The sequence below is a fragment of the Balaenoptera ricei genome, chromosome 15, assembly GCF_028023285.1.
Source record: "Balaenoptera ricei isolate mBalRic1 chromosome 15, mBalRic1.hap2, whole genome shotgun sequence".
Classification (NCBI taxonomy): Eukaryota; Metazoa; Chordata; class Mammalia; order Artiodactyla; family Balaenopteridae; genus Balaenoptera; species Balaenoptera ricei.
This window is the reverse complement of record NC_082653.1, coordinates 62,592,371-62,611,891: the sequence shown is the minus strand read 5'-3', so window position 1 is coordinate 62,611,891 and position 19,521 is coordinate 62,592,371. Positions and strand designations below refer to the sequence as shown.

At 40.0% G+C, this 19,521-nt stretch overlaps 1 protein-coding gene across 12 annotated transcripts in view; it reads right to left on the bottom strand.

The window, feature by feature from the left end:
• Window positions 1-19,521, bottom strand: part of MRTFB (myocardin related transcription factor B) — a 265,761-nt gene that overhangs the window by 21,465 nt on the left and 224,775 nt on the right. For all 12 annotated transcript variants that reach the window (XM_059898877.1, XM_059898880.1, XM_059898876.1 and 9 more), the window contains 2 exons: window positions 7,785-7,919; window positions 4,357-4,607 (listed from right to left, as the gene is read on the bottom strand). In XM_059898877.1, the coding sequence (XP_059754860.1) occupies window positions 4,357-4,607; window positions 7,785-7,919 (386 nt within the window). The remainder of the gene's footprint in view (window positions 1-4,356; window positions 4,608-7,784; window positions 7,920-19,521) is intronic.

Sequence of the window (19,521 nt, the reverse complement as noted above, 5' to 3'; positions counted from 1 at the left end):
TGGTCATGGATTGGCAGACTCAATATGGTAAAGACGTCAGTCAAATTAGACCCCAGTCAAACTCCCTGCAGGTTTTGTGTGTTGTTTGCTTGCTTGGTAGAAATTTAGAAGGTGATTCAAAGCTTTATATGGAAATGCAAAGGACCAAGAACGGCCATGACATCGTTGAAGTAAAAAAGCAAAGCTGGAAGCATCATACCACCAGATATCAAAATTTATGGTGATGCTGATGCAAGGACAGGACAATAGACAAATGGGAGAGATTAGAGAATCCAGAAACAGACCCCCAAGTACAAGGACCCTCAAGTCATCACAAAGGCGACACTGCAGTGTGGTGGAGAAAGGGTGGTTCTTCCCATAAATGGTACTAGGCTAAATTGGATATTCACACAGAGCAGAACAGGGCTTCTGATCAACCCCTACCCTCACACCATCCCAAAACCTAAATGTGAATTGGAAAACAAACTTTGAGAAGAAAACTTGGGATAATAGCTTCATAGCCTTTGATAAGCAAAGATTTCTTAGACAGGACACAAAAAGTACTCACTAAAAAAGATATCTTTCAGAGGGTGAAAAGTCAAGCCCCAGGAGAAGATTTTGTAATACGTATTTCTGACAAAAGCCTCATCTAGAATACACACAGAAGTCTTGCAAATTAGTAAGAAAAAGAAAAGCCCAATGGGAAATTGGGAAAATCGTGAACAAGCATATCACAAGAAAGTATATCCAAATGGTCGATAAATATGTGAACAAGTGCTTAACCTCATTAGGTATGAATTACAGAATAGACAACAATAAAAATTAAGTGCCGCTGTCTGCATCAGGAAAGATACATCTCACAAACTCCATGTTGAGCAGAACTAATCTATGGGACAGAAGTCAGGATAGTCACTGAGGGGGGATGCAAGGTAACGGTAATGGAAATGACAGTGCTCCATTTCTTGATTTAGGTGGTTACAGGAGTGTGCTTACTTTGGCATCAATTTTCACTTATGATTTATGGACTTCTCTACCATGTACATTTTTAAAAGCTTATTTAAAAAATATTGGTGAATCTCTTGCACTAATTTCCCGAAACTCCTTTCCACGTCAAAGCCAGGTCCTCCCAACTCCTTCCGACTGTAATACTCCTGGCAACAATGGCATTTCCTTTTCTGGCTGGTTGATATTCATTAAAGAAAGGTGCACATGGTGGTTGATACTGTACAGCCAATTCCAGTGCAGCCTCAGGCTTTACTGTCAATATAAGCTTTGGTACTGAAGCCAAAGAGACCTGGAATTCCATGTTCTGAAATAGGGATCTAGGTCATGGTGCCTATGGGGCAAGGTCCACGGCTGGATGAGCTTTCTCAAATGGGTTTTAGGAAGCCTGTGTTTGAAGCCAGTTCTGGCCTTGTCAACAGCTAATTCTTGACATACATTTGAGTCTTTTTAAACCTGCCTGCATTTTGCTGAAATTAAATACTTGAAGTATTCGAAATGAAGTTTCTTGAAGTTTGGAGGAAATGACAAATATTTGAAAATGTATCACTATTCTTTCTAAAAATTCAACTTTTAAATCTTATTTTAGAATTACAAAAGCACTTTATTTTAATCATTCTCAGCCTTATATTCACTATTGTCCCCCCAAGGAGCCTTTTTAGACATTTTTTCCCTAATCACTCACCTATGAAATTTTAATACCATATATGTCCTGCATTTTTGTCCACGTACTATGTATGTGACAAAAATTGTCACACAAAAAATTTATTTTATTAAATAAAAAGTGTAAAATTCCCAAGGAACTTTTGCTCCTTTGCGAATGATACGCTCTCCTTGAGAATGCATGATTTAAATTAATTATTCTGTTCATGCTGTCTTTTTGGTTGAGATTCTACAATACTCTACTTGTTACTATGATTGTACATAGTACAATGTACAGTGTTGAATTCAGCTTTTAAAATAACTGAAATAAGTTGGTCTATTTTTTTCCCCAAATCAACCAGAGGGAAAAAAGGGGGATGGATGCCTGATGAATGTGGTCACTGTGTAGCTGAGGATCCTGAGGTCCAGGGACCCTCCAGGACCCTTCCTTTCCGTCAGCGTGTGGCCACTCCGGGACTAGAGCCCCATGTCTTCAGGCTCTTGCTTCTTCCAAGATACCAAAGGGCTGTGTTATCAGTAAAATTCCACCACTGCTGGCACTAGAGAACTGCCACATTCAGTTTCTTGTGTGGAATTTTGGTAAAAAGAAACAATGTGTCAGAAAATAACACCTCCATTTTTAGGACCTGGAAATTAAACAAAACTGGAGTCCCATCTTTGGCTGGTGCAATAAGACAAAAATGAGGGCTCCTTCTTCCTCCTAGTTCTTGGAGCTTTTTGGATGATGCCTTCCTGGGTCAGGAGGCTTGGTTACTTCAGTGGCAGGAATGTCTGAGGAGGAGAGGGGGACTGAAGCCTTCACGGAAAGACAAAGGACTTCAGAGTTCAGGTACCTCACACCTCAGATGTTTTCTTCCCATCGACAAAGCTGGCCGCACGCAGACAATTTCTTGCATTACAGAAAAGACTATTTCATGGACAGACACCACCTTTCATGGGATTTTCAGTTAAGTTTCCTCATCTGGGAACGGGGTCAGTAATAATATCATCTCCTCCGAGAGTCCCTGTGAGGAGGAGGATGCCGAGCACACGGTCAGGCACCGAGAGTGGCACCGACGTGTGAGCCATCGCCGCCGTTATCCTCACTGGTGCCCAGCGGTGGGGATGGTGGGGGCCGCCTCCCTGGGTCCTGGACGAAGCTGTAAAGCAGCGGTGGTTTGTCTTTGATACTCGTCCAGTTCTCTGGCCTTCCCTGGGTCCCTTCCAATGTCAACAGCTCTCTCAGGCCTGCTTGCTCTTAAAATAATAACATGCTACAAAAATTCTTTCTTCCTTCATCTCTGTGCCCTGATGTTTTCGATTTAAGTACTTCACAGGAAGGTCTGAATGACTAACAGGTCTAATCTTCCTCAAGATATTTGTATCTTAAAAGAAAAAAGTGAATTGATAATTATTAGCATATGAGGAGATATTTCTTAAAGAGAAGCTTTTTTAGTAAGTCTTAATCCTTTTCTACTTCTAGAAAATAGGGGCTCTCCATGGGGGAGTGCTCAGCCTACGTGTAGAAAACAGAAGTAAAGCTTCTACAGATCATGTAATCATAAACTGAGTGCATGGATCACAGAGTATCACTTTTCCCTGTCATGAGATTTTGGATCTTTAGTTTCTAGAGTTCCTTTTCTCGAGTTGACTGTAAATATTCTTTTTTCCTGAAAAGTGAATGAAATGAAGGACAAGTGTCCTTGCATTTTTATCTGTTTCCCAGAAAAGTGTACTGAGGATTTGTATCTAGAGATTTCCTCTAGTACATAATTAAAATTAGCTGTGCATGCCCTGCTATGAATTCAGTCTCAGAAGTCGTCAGAACTTACTCCCTTCTGTCCCTCCTGACTGGGGCTCAAACTTTGGAAACACGTTCCTTCTTCACAGTTATTGCTCACCAAGACCTTTTACTGTCTTTTGAAACATCTGTCACCTGTTCCTGCCTTCCCATCATCAGTGCCCTTTCAACTTCTTGCATCTACTTTATCGCAGAGTTTCTAACTGGTTTTCCTATGTCCAGGCTCCCCTCCAATACTGGTGTCAAACTGTTCTTTCATGCATTTTGATTTTACCATGTCACTGTGGCCCTCTGAAACATCCACTGTATCAGGATTAAAGTCGTCCCAACTTCATGTTCTTCTAGACATTGGCTCTACTCAAATCTGTCTTCCACTTTTCTTAAAAACTAACCACATTCTTTATTCAGGCCTTGTTTCCTCACCATGTAATAAACAGGCATTGTTTGCTCTAACTTCCTCTGTACTTGCACTCAGATCACTCCTCTTTGCTTGGAAGGCTCCTTCCCAAGTTTCAGGCCCTTTCCCATGTAAAGCTTTCCCTGACCACTGCAGCCTGCAGCTTTTGTGCTCATCCATCCTTTTTTTTTTTTTAACTGTTTATACCAGGTTTACACTTTTTATGCTTTTCTCATAGCATCTCATACTATTCAGGTACAGAACAGGCAGATCTTTCCTGGATGAATAATTGTGAAAAATCATTTCTAACTTGAAAAGTTCAGAACCTGTTCTGGAGGACAAAAAATGGACTGGAAGGGAGGCTATTCTCACTGTGCTGACTTCAGACAGACACGGTGTGAGCTTTGATGGTAATAAAATGAAAAGAGTCATGGAGCACCAGTAAATCACAGCATCCAACCTTTAGCACCTAATGGCCCCTCGTGACAACCACGCCCACCCCGCTTCACGGAGCCGCCCCGAGCCCAGCCCGTACTTGAGCGGCGCGGGCAGGATGGTCTGGTAGTTGTAGTGCTGCTGCTGCTGCTGGCTCAGGATCTGCAGCTGCAGGAAGAGCTGCTGCTGCTGGAGCAGCCGGGCGTAGTTGGAGTCCATGGGCGGCTCGCTCTTCTCCCCCTTCTGATCTGGCGGGATGTACTGGTGGTACTTCAGCTTCTTCACCCGGGGCTTCGGGTCCTTGCACTTTTTGCTACGGTGCTTGTCATTTGGATTCTTAGGATGGCTTTGCTATTTTCGAGAAAAAGACAGTAAGAAAATTCTAAGAGAATGCAATCCATTGTACTGTGTGCCTGACTGATTTGAAGAGAAAACGCAACGCACCTTGGAAATCGGTGTTGCTGCTCTGGAGAGCAATATACTAAATACATTTCAAGAGCTGTGAGAGCGTTCGTGCACTCCCTGTGACCAAAAACCTTGCTCCTAAGGACTTACTTCTCCTGATGCATTGGTCCCTTAGACTAAGGGCAAGATGCTCAGCTCAGCATTATCTATTCAAGTTCAACAAACATTTACTTTGGGTCTCCTGTGTAGATACTGCCTAGTACTTACATATACTATCTCCTAGTGAAAAACAGGTCTCACACTAAATATACAATAGGGAAAAGATTAAGTATACTTCACCATAACTATGTCATATTTTATGGTTATTAAAAAAAAATCTATGGTGAATATGTAAAAGCAGAAAAATGCTTCTAATGAGAATAAAGCAGAATATAAAGCCATGAATTTCTATGGCAAATATGCAGAAAAAAGAATACTGAGTAATGAGAATATGAATTTTTAAAAATTTTTCAAAAATATTACATTTTTATTTTGAAAATGGGGTGTGAGACCCTGTCTTATGATTAAGAATCAGATGACTTTTCTGAGTTCTTTTTACCTCCTCCATTTATAAGTTATCAGATCACTTTCTACTTTTTAGTATTCAAATTGTAAGATAACTTCATCTGAAAAAAAAGTCCACCAACAAAACAAGACAGCACAAAACAACAAGGTATAGAAAATTATTTCTAAGATGCTTTAGGTAAAATACTCAACTTAGTAAGAAGACTTTGAGAAGTACTAAATTAAATATAGCTATCAGTGTGATCATGTTATATAAGTTCACATTCAAAGAATTAGGAAATTGCAAAAAAACCCAAAAAACAGAAATAAAGAAGAAAAGAAAAGTCACCATATTCTGTATATCAGAAATCGTCACTATTAATATTTACGTTTTACTGCTTGGCCATCTCTCTTCAGTTGAACTGGCTTCCTTGTTCAGTGATGTTCAATTTTCTGCCCACAGATGTCCTCACAGCTACTCCCTCACCCCCTTTAGATCTCTGCCCAAATGTCATCTGCTTATTTGACCAGAGCACTCTATTTAAACCAGAAACGTCTCCCCTTGCCTCCATCCCCGATCTTGGCTTTATTCTTCACCACCCGGCACACTCTGTTTTACGTCTGTTCACCTCCAGCTCCTAACCAAGGCGGAGGTACTGTGATGTTTTCTTCACTACTTTATCTACTCCTCGCACCCAGAACAGCACCTGGCTGGCACCTTCTGGTGCACACAGAAGGTGCTCGATAAATATCTGCTGAATTAATGAATGATAGATGTGTACGCTAATTAGAAACCACTTGAATTACAGGCACTTAAAATACACCACAATGTGAGAAAATATTCTTGTTGCTAAACAGCCTCCTGCTGCAATCTCACAATAGTAATCAATTCACTGTCATCTGCTTATTTTATCAATAATAAATTTTATTTCTAATCTTTTCAGACTGATCATAAAATGAATGGGGTGTGGGTTAAGAAGGGTTGACTATAATTGTTATGTAATAAAACAACGGACCCAGACACAGTCAGGAAGGGGACAGAAATATAATAACCAGCATTCCTCAGACTAAATCGGCTGTTACCTGTTAGCCTGCACATGTCTGTTCTCTTAGGACTGAGGATGGGAAATAGCTTTTCTCATGGAAAACCCCCAAAGAACTGTGGTCTGTTTCCTAATGTGTACCTATCCTTTCCTCTACTGGCAGAGTTCCCAGGGTAGTCTACTCAACCCCTCAGTCTCACATGCTTGAACAATGCCTTTTGCTCTAGAACTAAAGCCCTCCTTAAAGACAGACACTAGTGAGGAGCAGAAATTCAGAGACCAGGAGAGGCAGCGAACAAATTCTCAGTATCTGCAGGGAAAGACGGGTTGGCATTCGAACCCCCTTTGTGCTACTGGTGGGACATGCTGGGGGTCGTGGGAAGAGGAGGTAAGAGCTGATTTTATGGGCACAGTCACACTTGCCACCCTTTGGGATTTCTGGTGAAGACGGTGAAATACACTGGTATGTGCCCTGAAGGCATGGACACCTGGGCACACGGATGAACGAAAGCGCCTTCTCTCCAGGGAGGTCAGGACAAGCACAGGTCCTGGGGACGAGGGGAGTGAGGAACACGCCCCAGGCTAGCTGCCTTCCAGGAGTGCTCCAACGGCTAGCTGGGAAGGAAGGATGAAGGCCAGATTGGGATTCGGAGACGGGGTCCTTCTGGCCTCGTCACTTCCTCACTTCTTTGGGCCTCAGTCTCCTCATCTGAAAGGCGCTGAGAGGCTTAGCTAGCCCTCTGAGGTCCTTTTTTTAGTTCTAAAAGTTTGAGATCTGTGTTCTGCTAGTTTTGGCAAAAGTCACATCGGAAATGGTTAAACTATTCCTCAGTTTATAACCCCCCCCCTTTATTTACCAGTTCTAAATACACGTTAAAAAACTTTAAAAATGTGTTATATATTGAAAATTTTAATCTTCTTTGGAACTTCTAACTGAATTATTTTGACCAAGTAAAATGCATGGAACAGGGCCACAAATCTGCAGCTTATCTGAAGAACAAATCAAGCTGTATCAGGCCAAACTGCTAAATCAAAAAAATGTATTTGCTTCTCAAAAACCTTTAACCTGTCACATATCTGCAGTACCACTGAGTTTGACCTTGTGTATAAAGCCCAAAATCACGTTACCATTACAGGCATTTGCTTGTGAGATTCATGAATCCCAAGTGCTATAGACCCTCTCTCTCTGTCTCTCTCTCCCTGGTTTGTTTCATCTTAGTGGCCTGGGTGGAAGCAGAATTGGGAACTGCTGATAAAATGATTCCTAGTCTTTCTGCACTGCTGCAGTCATTTTATACAGACTGAATTTTGTGCTGTTCTTCTGTGACCATCGAACGAGAGGTCATTTGTTGAAGGTGGTGGTGGTTTCAGTTATGAAGGCCTGGGTGAGCAAGTCCTTCTGTGGTTTTGTTTTCAAGGCTTCAGGCTAAAAGGCAGGCCGGGCAATGTGGACACAGCCTTTGTCCTCTGTGCTCAGGGCTACACACCACAGTTGAAGGTAAAGACGCTCAAAGCGGCGTGCATGCAGGGTACCCACCTTCACCAGTGCTGGCCCAGGCTTTGCTGAGGACACGGTGTTGGTAGGGAGGACAGGTGCTGTGGACCGTGTTGGGGGCTGGTCTGCAGTAGGCGTTTTCAAGAATTCAGGAACTGCTGGGGACACTGAAGTAAACTGGTGGAAAAGGCAGAAAGGGGACAAGTCTGTGAAATCAATGACGGTGAAAAGAGAAAAACCAAAATTATAAGGGAATGACCTCATTTTTTAAAAAGTCCACTAGAAAAGAAACAAAAGAAAAATATAGTATTATGTCTGAGACCCAGATGGTGGAATAACATGCTTTACGTCCGTCGAGCCAATGATTTAGTCTTTGCCCCGATAGCAATGAAAAGCTAAAGCTAAATAAGGCTAGATTGACAAAACTCTAGTGTTTTCTCAGAAATATGGCCAGAACTGCCCTTTTTTGGCAGAAAAAAAGTCCAAGACTCCTGTAAAAATGATCAAAACAGTACATGGTACTTGAAAGGTTTTCTTGCCCTAAAGATCACACTAATCTGGGCTAATTCAGATATGATATTTAGTCTATGAATCCCCTCGACCACACCCCAGATCCACCGTCAGGAAGCCTCTGGTAAGAAAGCTTCCACTTCCCGGAGGCCCACTCCACGCATGTGTCCTTCAATGTGCTTTACAGCTTCTGTTCCCATCTCCAAACCTGACCAGCACTCTTGTCAACCATCCCATCGCCCTCCGCCCCTCCCATTTTTTGCAGCAGGAGAAAACCTGAAGAATATATTCTGATAGGATTGACGTGTGCATTGACAGTCCCCTCACACTTAAAACAAGAAGTGAATTCGTTGCCTAGGCCAGAATAAGCAATTACTGAATCTCAGTGTGGGGTCATATATTAATACAGGAAGCATCAACAACCCAACAGACTATTCCCACTAGCAATCTTCTTTAAGTAGATTTTAAGTATTCACTTACTGGAAAGAGATAGTACTATTGTAATAAATCAGTTAAACGTTGCACTGATTGCTACTTGGACCCAACAGCCTTATCTTAAAGGAGAATGGCTTTATCATTTCCGCTTCCCCGAACAACTGTCCAATTCATTATAATAATCAAAATCGGTTCTCTTGTTGAAGTATGTGGGTTTAAAAAATAGCAAACTGTATTTTCCCTCCTTAAAATAAATGACCTGAAAACTCAGAGGGCTATTAGCAGCAAGAAATATGATGCTTGGCACATACTAGTTACTCAATAAATATTTGTTTAATGGGTGAATGGAAATTCCTGGTGGCGTTACTCACGCTGGGTCACGCCCTCCAGCCCTGCTGAGCCTGGGAGATGTGTGTGGGTGCAGTTGACTGTCCATGCCCATGTCGCCTCTCTCCCTGAGCTTTGTTTTCATTGTGCCCCTGATTTCAGTTTTTAAGTAACTGTTAGTAAGTGTTGATGGTATAAAAGACTTTTTAAAGATGGCCACACTCAATTTCATTTTCAAACAGAAATGAAGGAGCTCCTCCACGAGTCTTGACACCTATGTTCCAAGGTGACTTCTGTCCCCAAACAGCCCCGAGACAGCCGGCTCCCCAGTGAACCTCTGAGATGTTCAGTGAACGATGATGGCCAGCTGATCCCTGCTTTAAGGGATATGGTTTTATGTTATTTGTTTTCCTTTCACTTTGTACTTTTTTTGGAAACGAGGATACTTATCTCTCGGTCAGTTTTCACGCAGGGGAAGAACATTCTTTGGCTATTAAATAGTTGGCATGTGAAGTAGAACCAGATATTTGAATTCTGAAACATATATATGTATATATTTCCTTGCAAATAAATTCTACTAACCTGGCAAGCTATTTTTACCAACCCAGCCCCTGCTGACTGATAATGATAGTAATGATTTATTGGAGAGCAGTCTTAATAATCTGAAAAATAACCCAGGTACGTGAATGTGGTATCAGTTGTAATATTTATGAAAACGTTTGGCCTATATTTCTAGACTTTGCCTAACTGACTTCATCCTTGATTACTAATACTCCCATCTCATTAGCTTCTTTGGTATTTTAGTGTGACTCTGCTACCCGGAAAACCACAGACTTCAGCATAATACAAGAATAGCTCAACTGAGATACACTGATTGTTAACCTTACCTAATCTGAAGATAAATTCTGGTTAAAAAGGGAGAAATATCTAAACGCTTCTTTACATGTTGCTGGTCTTTTTTATGTGCCTTAGAAAGGACCCGCCCCCTGCCCCCGCCCCAATCTTAGATCATATCTAAATGTTGGAATTCTAGTGGCTAGAATTACCCCCAAAGTCTAAATATTAATATTTTTGAAATGATAGTATTCCAAAAAGGACTGCAAGAATATCCAAGGCATAGAGGATACTACACTTATTTTGTTCCACAGTAAGGTGAGCAATACGTTAAAATCTTAAAAGAGTCCTTTAAATATGTTTACATTGACACCAAGATCTAAATTCACCTTATGGACTATCGAAATTTAATCTCAAAATGATCTCTTCTCCAAAGAAACAAAAAAGCTTCAAACTGTGCTTTGTTTTACTGGATCCGATACACTGTTCTCATCATAACTTCGTCTCATGACAACAGTTCTTTGTCACCATAACACCATAAAAGGAAATGTCAGGAAAACGTTGTTTACCAGTGGATATTTATGCTTTAAATAAAACTCAAAAGAAAGCACTTCAAATTTTAAAGACTGATCTTTCTCTTATTAGAAATTACTATGGAAAAGTTCTGCTACAAAAGAAAAAAGAGCAAATGTTTAAGCTGATTAGAGTTTTATAATATTTCAGGTATCTGCACTGGATCCTTCTGAAAAGATGATACATTTGCCAAAGACCAATCATTCTTCTCTGCTAAGTTCCTTTTTTATTAGAATTTCTTTATGCAGTCTAGAGGGATAGAAACTAGATATTTAAAAACAAAACGTTTTTGTACTGTAGATTTCAAATCTACAATAAATGTGTTTTTAATTTAGGATGTAGCAGAGATCTTAATTAAGATGGCAGTATGCAAATTAGAAATTCAAGATGCAGTTATTCTTTAAATATTTCCATATTCCAATCCTCAAATAAAATGAATGAGTTGAATACAAATCAAAAACATATGCTTTGTATATTTAGTGGATGGGTATTTTATGTAAAATTCTAGCTTTGTTAAAACATATCACCTAGCATTACCGCTTGTTTCTGTAATATACAGTTATAAGTTTAAGTGTTTCATTTATAGAACAAGTAGCTGAACATTAAAATCTACTGGCATGGACTTCCCTGTGGTCCAGTGGTTAAGACTCTGCGCTTCCCATCAACAGAGGAATGGATAAAAAAGATGTAGTATACATATACAATGGAATATTACTCAGCCATAAAAAAGGAATGAAATAATGCCATTTGCAGCAACATGGATGGACCTAGAGATTGTCATACTGGGTGAAGTAAGTCAGACAGAGAAAGACAAATACCATATGATATCACTTATATGGGGAATCTAAAAAGAAATGATACAAATGAACGCATTTACAAAAGAGAAATGGACTCACAAACTTAGAGAATGAACTTAAGGTTACCAGGGGGGAAGGGTGAAGGGAAGGGATAGTTAGGGAGTTTGGGATTGACATGTACACACTGCTATATTTAAAAAGGATAACCAACAAGGACCTACTGTATAGCACAAGGAACTCTGCTCAATGTTACGTGGCAGCCTGGATAGGAGGGGAGTCTGGGGGAGAATGTATACATGCATATGTATGGCTGAGTTGCTCTGCTATGCACCTGAAACTATCACAACATTGTTTATCGGCTATACTCCAATATAAGTTAAAAAGTTAAAAAAAAAAAAAAAGACTGCGCTTCCAATGCAGGGGTTACAGGTTCGATCCCTGGTCAGGGAAGTTCCACATGCCACGCAGCACCACTGGCACAATAGCTAGTGGACTTTTAGTTGGTACTTGAATACCTGATTAGTACTGAAGATCTTCATGTATCCCTCATTTAAAAAAATCGGTTATTTTTAAAAATTGTGGCAAAATGTACATAACATAAAATTTACCAATCAAACCATTTTAAAGTGTATAACTGTATGTCATTACGTACATCCACGTTGTTCTGCAACCATTACCACTATCCATTTCCAGAACTTCTTCATCACCCCAAACCGAAACTCTGTGCTCACTAAACAACAATATTCCATTCTCCCCTCCCTGCAGCCCCTGACAACCACTATCTACTTTCTGTATCTATGAATTTAACTACTCTAGGTACCTAATATAAGTGGAATCATATATTTTTCTTTCTGTAACTGGCTTATTTCACTTAGCATAATGTCCTCAAGGTTCATCCATGTTGTAGCTTGTGTCAGAATTCCCTTCTTTTTAAGGCTGAATAAATACTCTGCTGCATGTGAACCACATTTTGTTTATCCATTCATTTGTCAATGGACACATGGGTTACTTCTACCTTTTGGCTATTAAATAATAGCCAAATAGTAAATAATGCTGCTATGAGCATGGGTGTACAGACTGCTGTTCAAGTCCCTGCTTTCAGTTCTTCTGGCCATAAACCCAGAAGTGGAATTGTTGGATCATATGGTAATTCTATTTTTAACTTTTTGAGGAACTACCATACCATTTTCTATAGTGGTTTGCACCATTTATTTCACAATTCCACCAACAGTGCACAGGGGTTCCAATTTTTCCAGAACCTTGCTGAGAACTTAATTTCTATTCTTTTTGATATTCTAACGGTATGAGGTGATATCTCATTGTGGCTTTGATTTGCATTTCTATAGTGATTGTTTCTGTAATTCTTCTGTAATTTCTGAGAAATCCACTGATATTCTTACTGGGAGATTTCCTCTTATATGTGATAAGTGACTTTCCTTGCTGCTTTCAAGATTCTCTCTGTCTTTGATTTTTGACAATTTGATTTTTATGTGTCTCAGTGTGGATCTCTTTGAGTTTATTCTCTTTGGCATTCATTGAGCTCCTTGGATTTGTATATCCATGTCCTGCCCCAAATTTGCAAAACTTTGGGTCATTATTTCTTCAATTAATTTCTCTGCCCTTTCTCTCTCTTCTCCTCTCGGACTCCCATAATGCCCATATTGATCTGCTTGATGGCATCCCATAAGTCTCTTAGGCTCTGTTCACTTTTCTTCATTCTTTGTGTCCTCAGACTCAATAATTTCAAATGACCTGTCTTCAAGTGTGCTGATATTTTTTGCTGTCTGAGTCTGCTGCTGAAGCCCTCTAATGGATTTTTCAATTCAATTAGTGTATTTTTCAGCTCCATAATTAAAAAAAAATAATTTCTGTTGATATTCTCATTTTGTTCATATATTGTTTCCCTGATTTCCTTTAGTTCATTGCTTGTGTTTTCCTTTAGCTTTTTGAGCATATTTAAGACAGTTAAAGTCTTTGTTTAGGAAGTCTGATGTGTGTGTTTCTTCAGGGATAGTTTCTGAAGATTATTTTGTTGCTTTGAATGGGCCATATTTCCCTGTTTTTTTGTATGCCTTTTTGTTTTTTGGTGGTGGGGGGGCGTTGTATCTTTGGTTTAAAATTGGGCATGTGAAGAAACAGCCATCTCTCCCAATCTTTGCAGACTGTTGTTGAAGACCTTCACTAATTTTATGGGCCTCTGGGCCTTGGGATTAACTCTGGGTGGAGGCTCAAGGTTTTGTCAAGTCTTTTCTGAGCATGTGTCCTGTCTGGGCCTAAGTGCATGTTTTTTTTGCTTGGTTCTGTTTATTAAATTTAAAAATTTCCCCTCATGCATGGCTGCTTTTAAATGTCTTAATTTCCCAGAGTCTCACCCTAGCTTCTTCTCAGGGCCTTAAAGAGTTCTGCTGCATTCTTTGGCCTGCTATCTACTGCCCTCAGGTGTCTGGGTCTGCAATTCCTCTACAATTTTCACATGATGTGGCTCCTGCCACTACCTTCTACAGCTTCTGCTAGCCTGAGATCCAAACTATTCACTTTCCCCCATCTGAGTTCTGAGTCAAACAAGTCAGAAATTAGTAGTCCCTTGGCCAGCCCACAACAGGCCAGAATACTGCAAACAAATTCTGCTCTACTCCTTCCATCCTGAGGGAGGGAACTGGGTATTGGGCCACTTCCTCTGACTATGCCATGCTGGGAAGGGTGTGGGCAAGGGTGAGTGAAAACACCATGACATTTTCTACATTTTTGAATGTGGCTTTTTCTTGATTGGGTGTTTGGTTGGTGTAGATATCTGACTGGTTTTCAGAGCTCTTATAAAGTTATTTTAGTCAGTCTGTAGTTTATTTAATGCTTCTGTGAGAGAATGAGGGCCTGGACCTTCCTATTCTGCTGTATTGTTGATGTGCAGTATCTTTTATAGCGAGACAGTGTCAAGTATGCAAATACATGCACAAAAATCTCAATGTGAGCCTATTTATTTAGTACTTCTAATTTTTAGTAGTTCAATTATAACCAATACTACAACTATTAAAATAATTCCACACAGCAGAAGGGTGATTAGTCAGAGTATCACCAACTAATCATTAATGAATTTGTTACTTTTGGTGGTAACTTCATAACATAAAAATTTCATTAATACTTTAGGATCAACTTTGGAAAACCTAGAGCCAATGTCCACCTTATTTAAATACAGTCCTCTTTATAAAGTTGTCACATATTATTTATTATATTCTCCAGAATCATGTAGAATGTCTATTACAACCTTTGTATAACCATGTTGGTGATTCACAAGTTAGTTAAAGTGACCATTAGGGGCCAGAATGTGGAAGCATAATAAATATTAAAATTACTGTTATTCATTTTTGGTAAGTGAATGATGTTACTTGAGTAGACTATATAGTAGAGAAAAAAATGGTATGTATGTTATTTCTTGGGTAATACAAATACCAGTTGTCACTATGAGTCATAACAGGATGAAACAGGATGATGTGCTGGAAAATAGCCTTAAGAAGAATCTCGGGAGATTAACCAAGATGGCGGAGTAGAAGGACGTGCTCTCACTCCCTCTTGCGAGAGCACCAGAATCACAACTGGCTGCTGGACAATCATTGACAGGAAGACCCTGGACTTCACCAAGGAGGATACCCCACGTCCAAGGACAGAGGAGAAGCCACAGTGAGACGGTAGGAGGGGCGCAATCAGAGTAAAATCAAACCCTGTAACTGCTGGGTGGGTGACTCACAGACTGGCGAACACTTATACCACAGAAGTCCACCCACTGGAGTAAAGGTTCTGAGCCCCACGTCAGGCTTCCCAACCTGGGGGTCAGGCAACGGGAGGAGGAATTCCTAGAGAATCAGACTTTGAAGCCTAGTGGGAATTGGATTGCAGGACTTTGACGGGACTGGGGGAAACAGAGACCCCACTCTTGGAGGGCACACACAAAGTAATGTGTGCATCGGGACCCAGGGGAAGGAGCAGTGAGCCTGGGGGAGACTGAACCAGACCTACCTGCTGGTGTTGGGGGGTCTCCTGCAGAGGCGAGTGGTGGCTCTGTTTCACCGTGGGGATAAGGACACTGGCAGCAGAGGTTCTGGGAAGTTCTCCTTGGCGTGAGCCCTCCCAGAGTCTGCCATTAACCCCACCAAAGAGCACGGGTAGGCTCCAGTGTTGGGTTGCCTCAGGCAAAACAGCCAACAGGGAGGGAACCCAGCCCCACCCATCAACAGTCAAGTGGATTAAGGTTTTACTGAGCTCTGACCGCCACAGCAACAGGGAGGGAACCCAGCCCCACCCATCAACAGTCAAGTGGATTAAGGTTTTACTGAGCTCTGACCGCCACAGCAACAGTCAGCTCTACCCACCACCAGAGCCTCCCATCAAGCCTCTTAGATAGCCTCAACCACCAGAGGGCAGACAACAGAAGCAAGAAAAACTATAATCCTGCAGCCTGTGGACCAAAAACCACAGTTACAGAAAGATAGAGAAGATGAAAAGGCAGAGGGCTATGTACCAGATGAAGGAACAAGAAAAAACCCCAGAAAAACAACTAAATGAAGTGGAGATAGGCAACCTTCCAGAAAAAGAATTCAGAATAATGATAGTGAAGATGATCCAGGACCTTGGAATAAGAATGGAGGCAAAGATTGAGAAGATGCAAGAAATGATTAACAAAGACCTAGAAGAATTAAAGAACAAACAAACAGAGATGACCAATACAATAACTGAAATGAAAACTACACTAGAAGGAATCAATAGCAGAATAACTGAGGCAGAAGAACGGATAAGTGACCTGGAAGACAGAATGATGGAATTCACTGCTGCGGAACAGACTAAAGAAAAAAGAATGAAAAGAAATGAAGACAGCCTAAGAGACCTCTGGGACAACATTAAACGCAACAACATTCGCATTATAGGGGTCCCAGAAGGAGAAGAGAGAGAGAAAGGACCAGAGAAAATATTTGAAGAGATTAGAGTCGAAAACTTCCCTAACATGGGAAAGGAAATAGCCACCCAAGTCCAGGAAGCGCAGAGAGTCCCATACAGGATAAACCCAAGGAGAAACACGCCGAGACACATAGTAATCAAAGTGGCAAAAATTAAAGACAAAGAAAAATTATTGAAAGCAGCAAGGGAAAAACGACAAATAACATACAAGGGAACTCCCATAAGGTTAACAGCTGATTTCTCAGCAGAAACTCTGCAAGCCAGAAGGGAGTGGCATGATATACTTAAAGTGATGAAAGGGAAGAACCTACAACCAAGATTACTCTACCCGGCAAGGATCTCATTTAGATTTGATGGAGAAATCAAAAGCTTTACAGACAAGCAAAAGCTAAGAGAATTCAGCACCACCAAACCAGCTCTACAACAAATGCTAAAGGAACTTCTCTAAGTGGGAAACACAAGAGAAGAAAAGGACCTACAAAAACAAACCCAAAACAATTAAGAAAATGGTCATAGGAACATACATATCGATTATTACCTTAACCGTGAATGGATTAAATGCCCCAACCAAAAGACAGAGACTGGCTGAATGGATACAAAAACAAGACCCATATATATGCTGTCTACAAGAGACCCACTTTAGACCTAGGGACACATACAGACTGAAAGTGAGGGGATGGAAAAAGATATTCCATGCAAATGGAAATCAAAAGAAAGCTGGAGTAGCTATACTCATATCAGATAAAATAGACTTTAAAATAAAGAATGTTACAAGAGACAAGGAAGGACACTACATAATGATCCAGGGATCAATCCAAGAAGAAGATATAACAATTATAAATATATATGCACCCAACATAGGAGCACCTCAATACATAAGGCAACTGCTAACAGCTATAAAAGAGGAAATCGACAGTAACACAATAATAGTGGGGGACTTTAACACCTCACTTACACCAATGGACAGATCATCCAAAATGAAAATAAATAAGGAAACAGAAGCTTTAAATGACACAATAGACCAGATAGATTTAATTGATATATATCGGACATTCCATCCAAAAACAGCAGATTACACGTTCTTCTCAAGTGCGCACGGAACATTCTCCAAGATAGATCACATCTTGGGTCACAAATCAAGCCTCAGTAAATTTAAGAAAATTGAAATCATATCAAGCATCTTTTCTGACCACAACGCTATGAGATTAGAAATGAATTACAGGGAAAAAAACGTAAAAAGGACAAACACATGGAGGCTAAACAATACGTTACTAAATAACCAAGAGATCACTGAAGAAATCAAAGAGGAAATCAAAAAATACCTAGAGACAAATGACAATGAAAACACGACGACCCAAAACCTATGGGATGCAGCAAAAGCAGTTCTAAGAGGGAAGTTTATAGCAATACAAGCCTACCTAAAGAAACGAGAAAAAGCTCAAGTAAACAATCTAACCTTACACCTAAAGAAACTAGAGAAAGAAGAACAAACAAAACCCAAAGTTAGCAGAAGGAAAGAAATCATAAAGATCAGAGCAGAAATAAATGAAATAGAAACAAAGAAAACAATAGCAAAGATCAATAAAACTAAAAGTTGGTTCTTTGAGAAGATAAACAAAATTGATAAGCCATTAGCCAGACTCATCAAGAAAAAGAGGGAGAGGACTCAAATCAATAAAATCAGAAATGAAAAAGGAGAAGTTACAACAGACACTGCAGAAATACAAAGCATCCTAAGAGACTACTACAAGCAACTTTATGCCAATAAAATGGACAACCTGGAAGAAATGGACAAATTCTTAGAAAGGTATAACCTTCCAAGACTGAACCAGGAAGAAATAGAAAATATGAACAGACCAATCACAAGTAATGAAATTGAAACTGTGATTAAAAATCTTCCAACAAACAAAAGTCCAGGACCAGATGGCTTCACAGGTGAATTCTATCAAACATTTAGAGAAGAGCTAACACCCATCCTTCTCAAACTCTTCCAAAAAATTGCAGAGGAAGGAACACTCCCAAACTCATTCTATGAGGCCACCATCACCCTCATACCAAAACCAGACAAAGACACTACAAAAAAAGAAAATTACAGACCAATATCACTGATGAATATAGATGCAAAAATCCTCAACAAAATACTAGCAAACAGAATCCAACAACACATTAAAAGGATCATACACCACGATCAAGTGGGATTTATCCCAGGGATGCAAGGATTCTTCAATATACGCAAATCAATCAATGTGATACACCATATTAACAAATTGAAGAATAAAAACCATATGATCATCTCAATAGATGCAGAAAAAGCTTTTGACAAAATTCAACACCCATTTCTGATAAAAACTCTCCAGAAAGTGGGTATAGAGGGAACCTACCTCAACATAATAAAGGCCATATATGACAAACCCACAGCAAACATCATTCTCAATGGTGAAAAACTGAAAGCATTTCCTCTAAGATCAGGAACGAGACAAGGATGTCCACTCTCACCACTATTATTCAACATAGTTTTGGAAGTCCTAGCCACGGCAATCAGAGAAGAAAAAGAAATAAAAGGAATACAAATTGGAAAAGAAGAAGTAAAACTGTCACTGTTTGCGGATGACATGATACTATACATAGAGAATCCTAAAACTGCCACCAGAAAACTGCTAGAGCTAATTAATGAATATGGTAAAGTTGCAGGATACAAAATTAATGCACAGAAATCTCTTGCATTCCTATACACTAATGATGAAAAATCTGAAAGAGAAATTATGGAAACACTCCCATTTACCATTGCAACAAAAAGAATAAAATACCTAGGAATAAACCTACCTAGGGAGACAAAAGACCTGTATGCAGAAAACTATAAGACACTGATGAAAGAAATTAAAGATAATACCAACAGATGGAGAGATATACCATGTTCTTGGATTGGAAGAATCAACATTGTGAAAATGAGTATACTACCCAAAGCAATCTACAGATTCAATGCAATCCCTATCAAATTACCAATGGCATTTTTTACGGAGCTAGAACAAATCATCTTAAAATTTGTATGGAGACACAAAAGATCCCGAATAGCCAAAGCAGTCTTGAGGCAAAAAAATGGAGCTGGAGGAATCAGACTCCCTGACTTCAGACTATACTACAAAGCTACAGTAATCAAGACAATATGGTACTGGCACAAAAACAGAAATACAGATCAATGGAACAAGATAGAAAGCCCAGAGATTAACCCACGCACCTATGGTCAACTAATCTATGACAAAGGAGGCAAAGATATACAATGGAGAAAAGACAGTCTCTTCAATAAGTGGTGCTGGGAAAACTGGACAGCTACATGTAAAAGAATGAAATTAGAATAC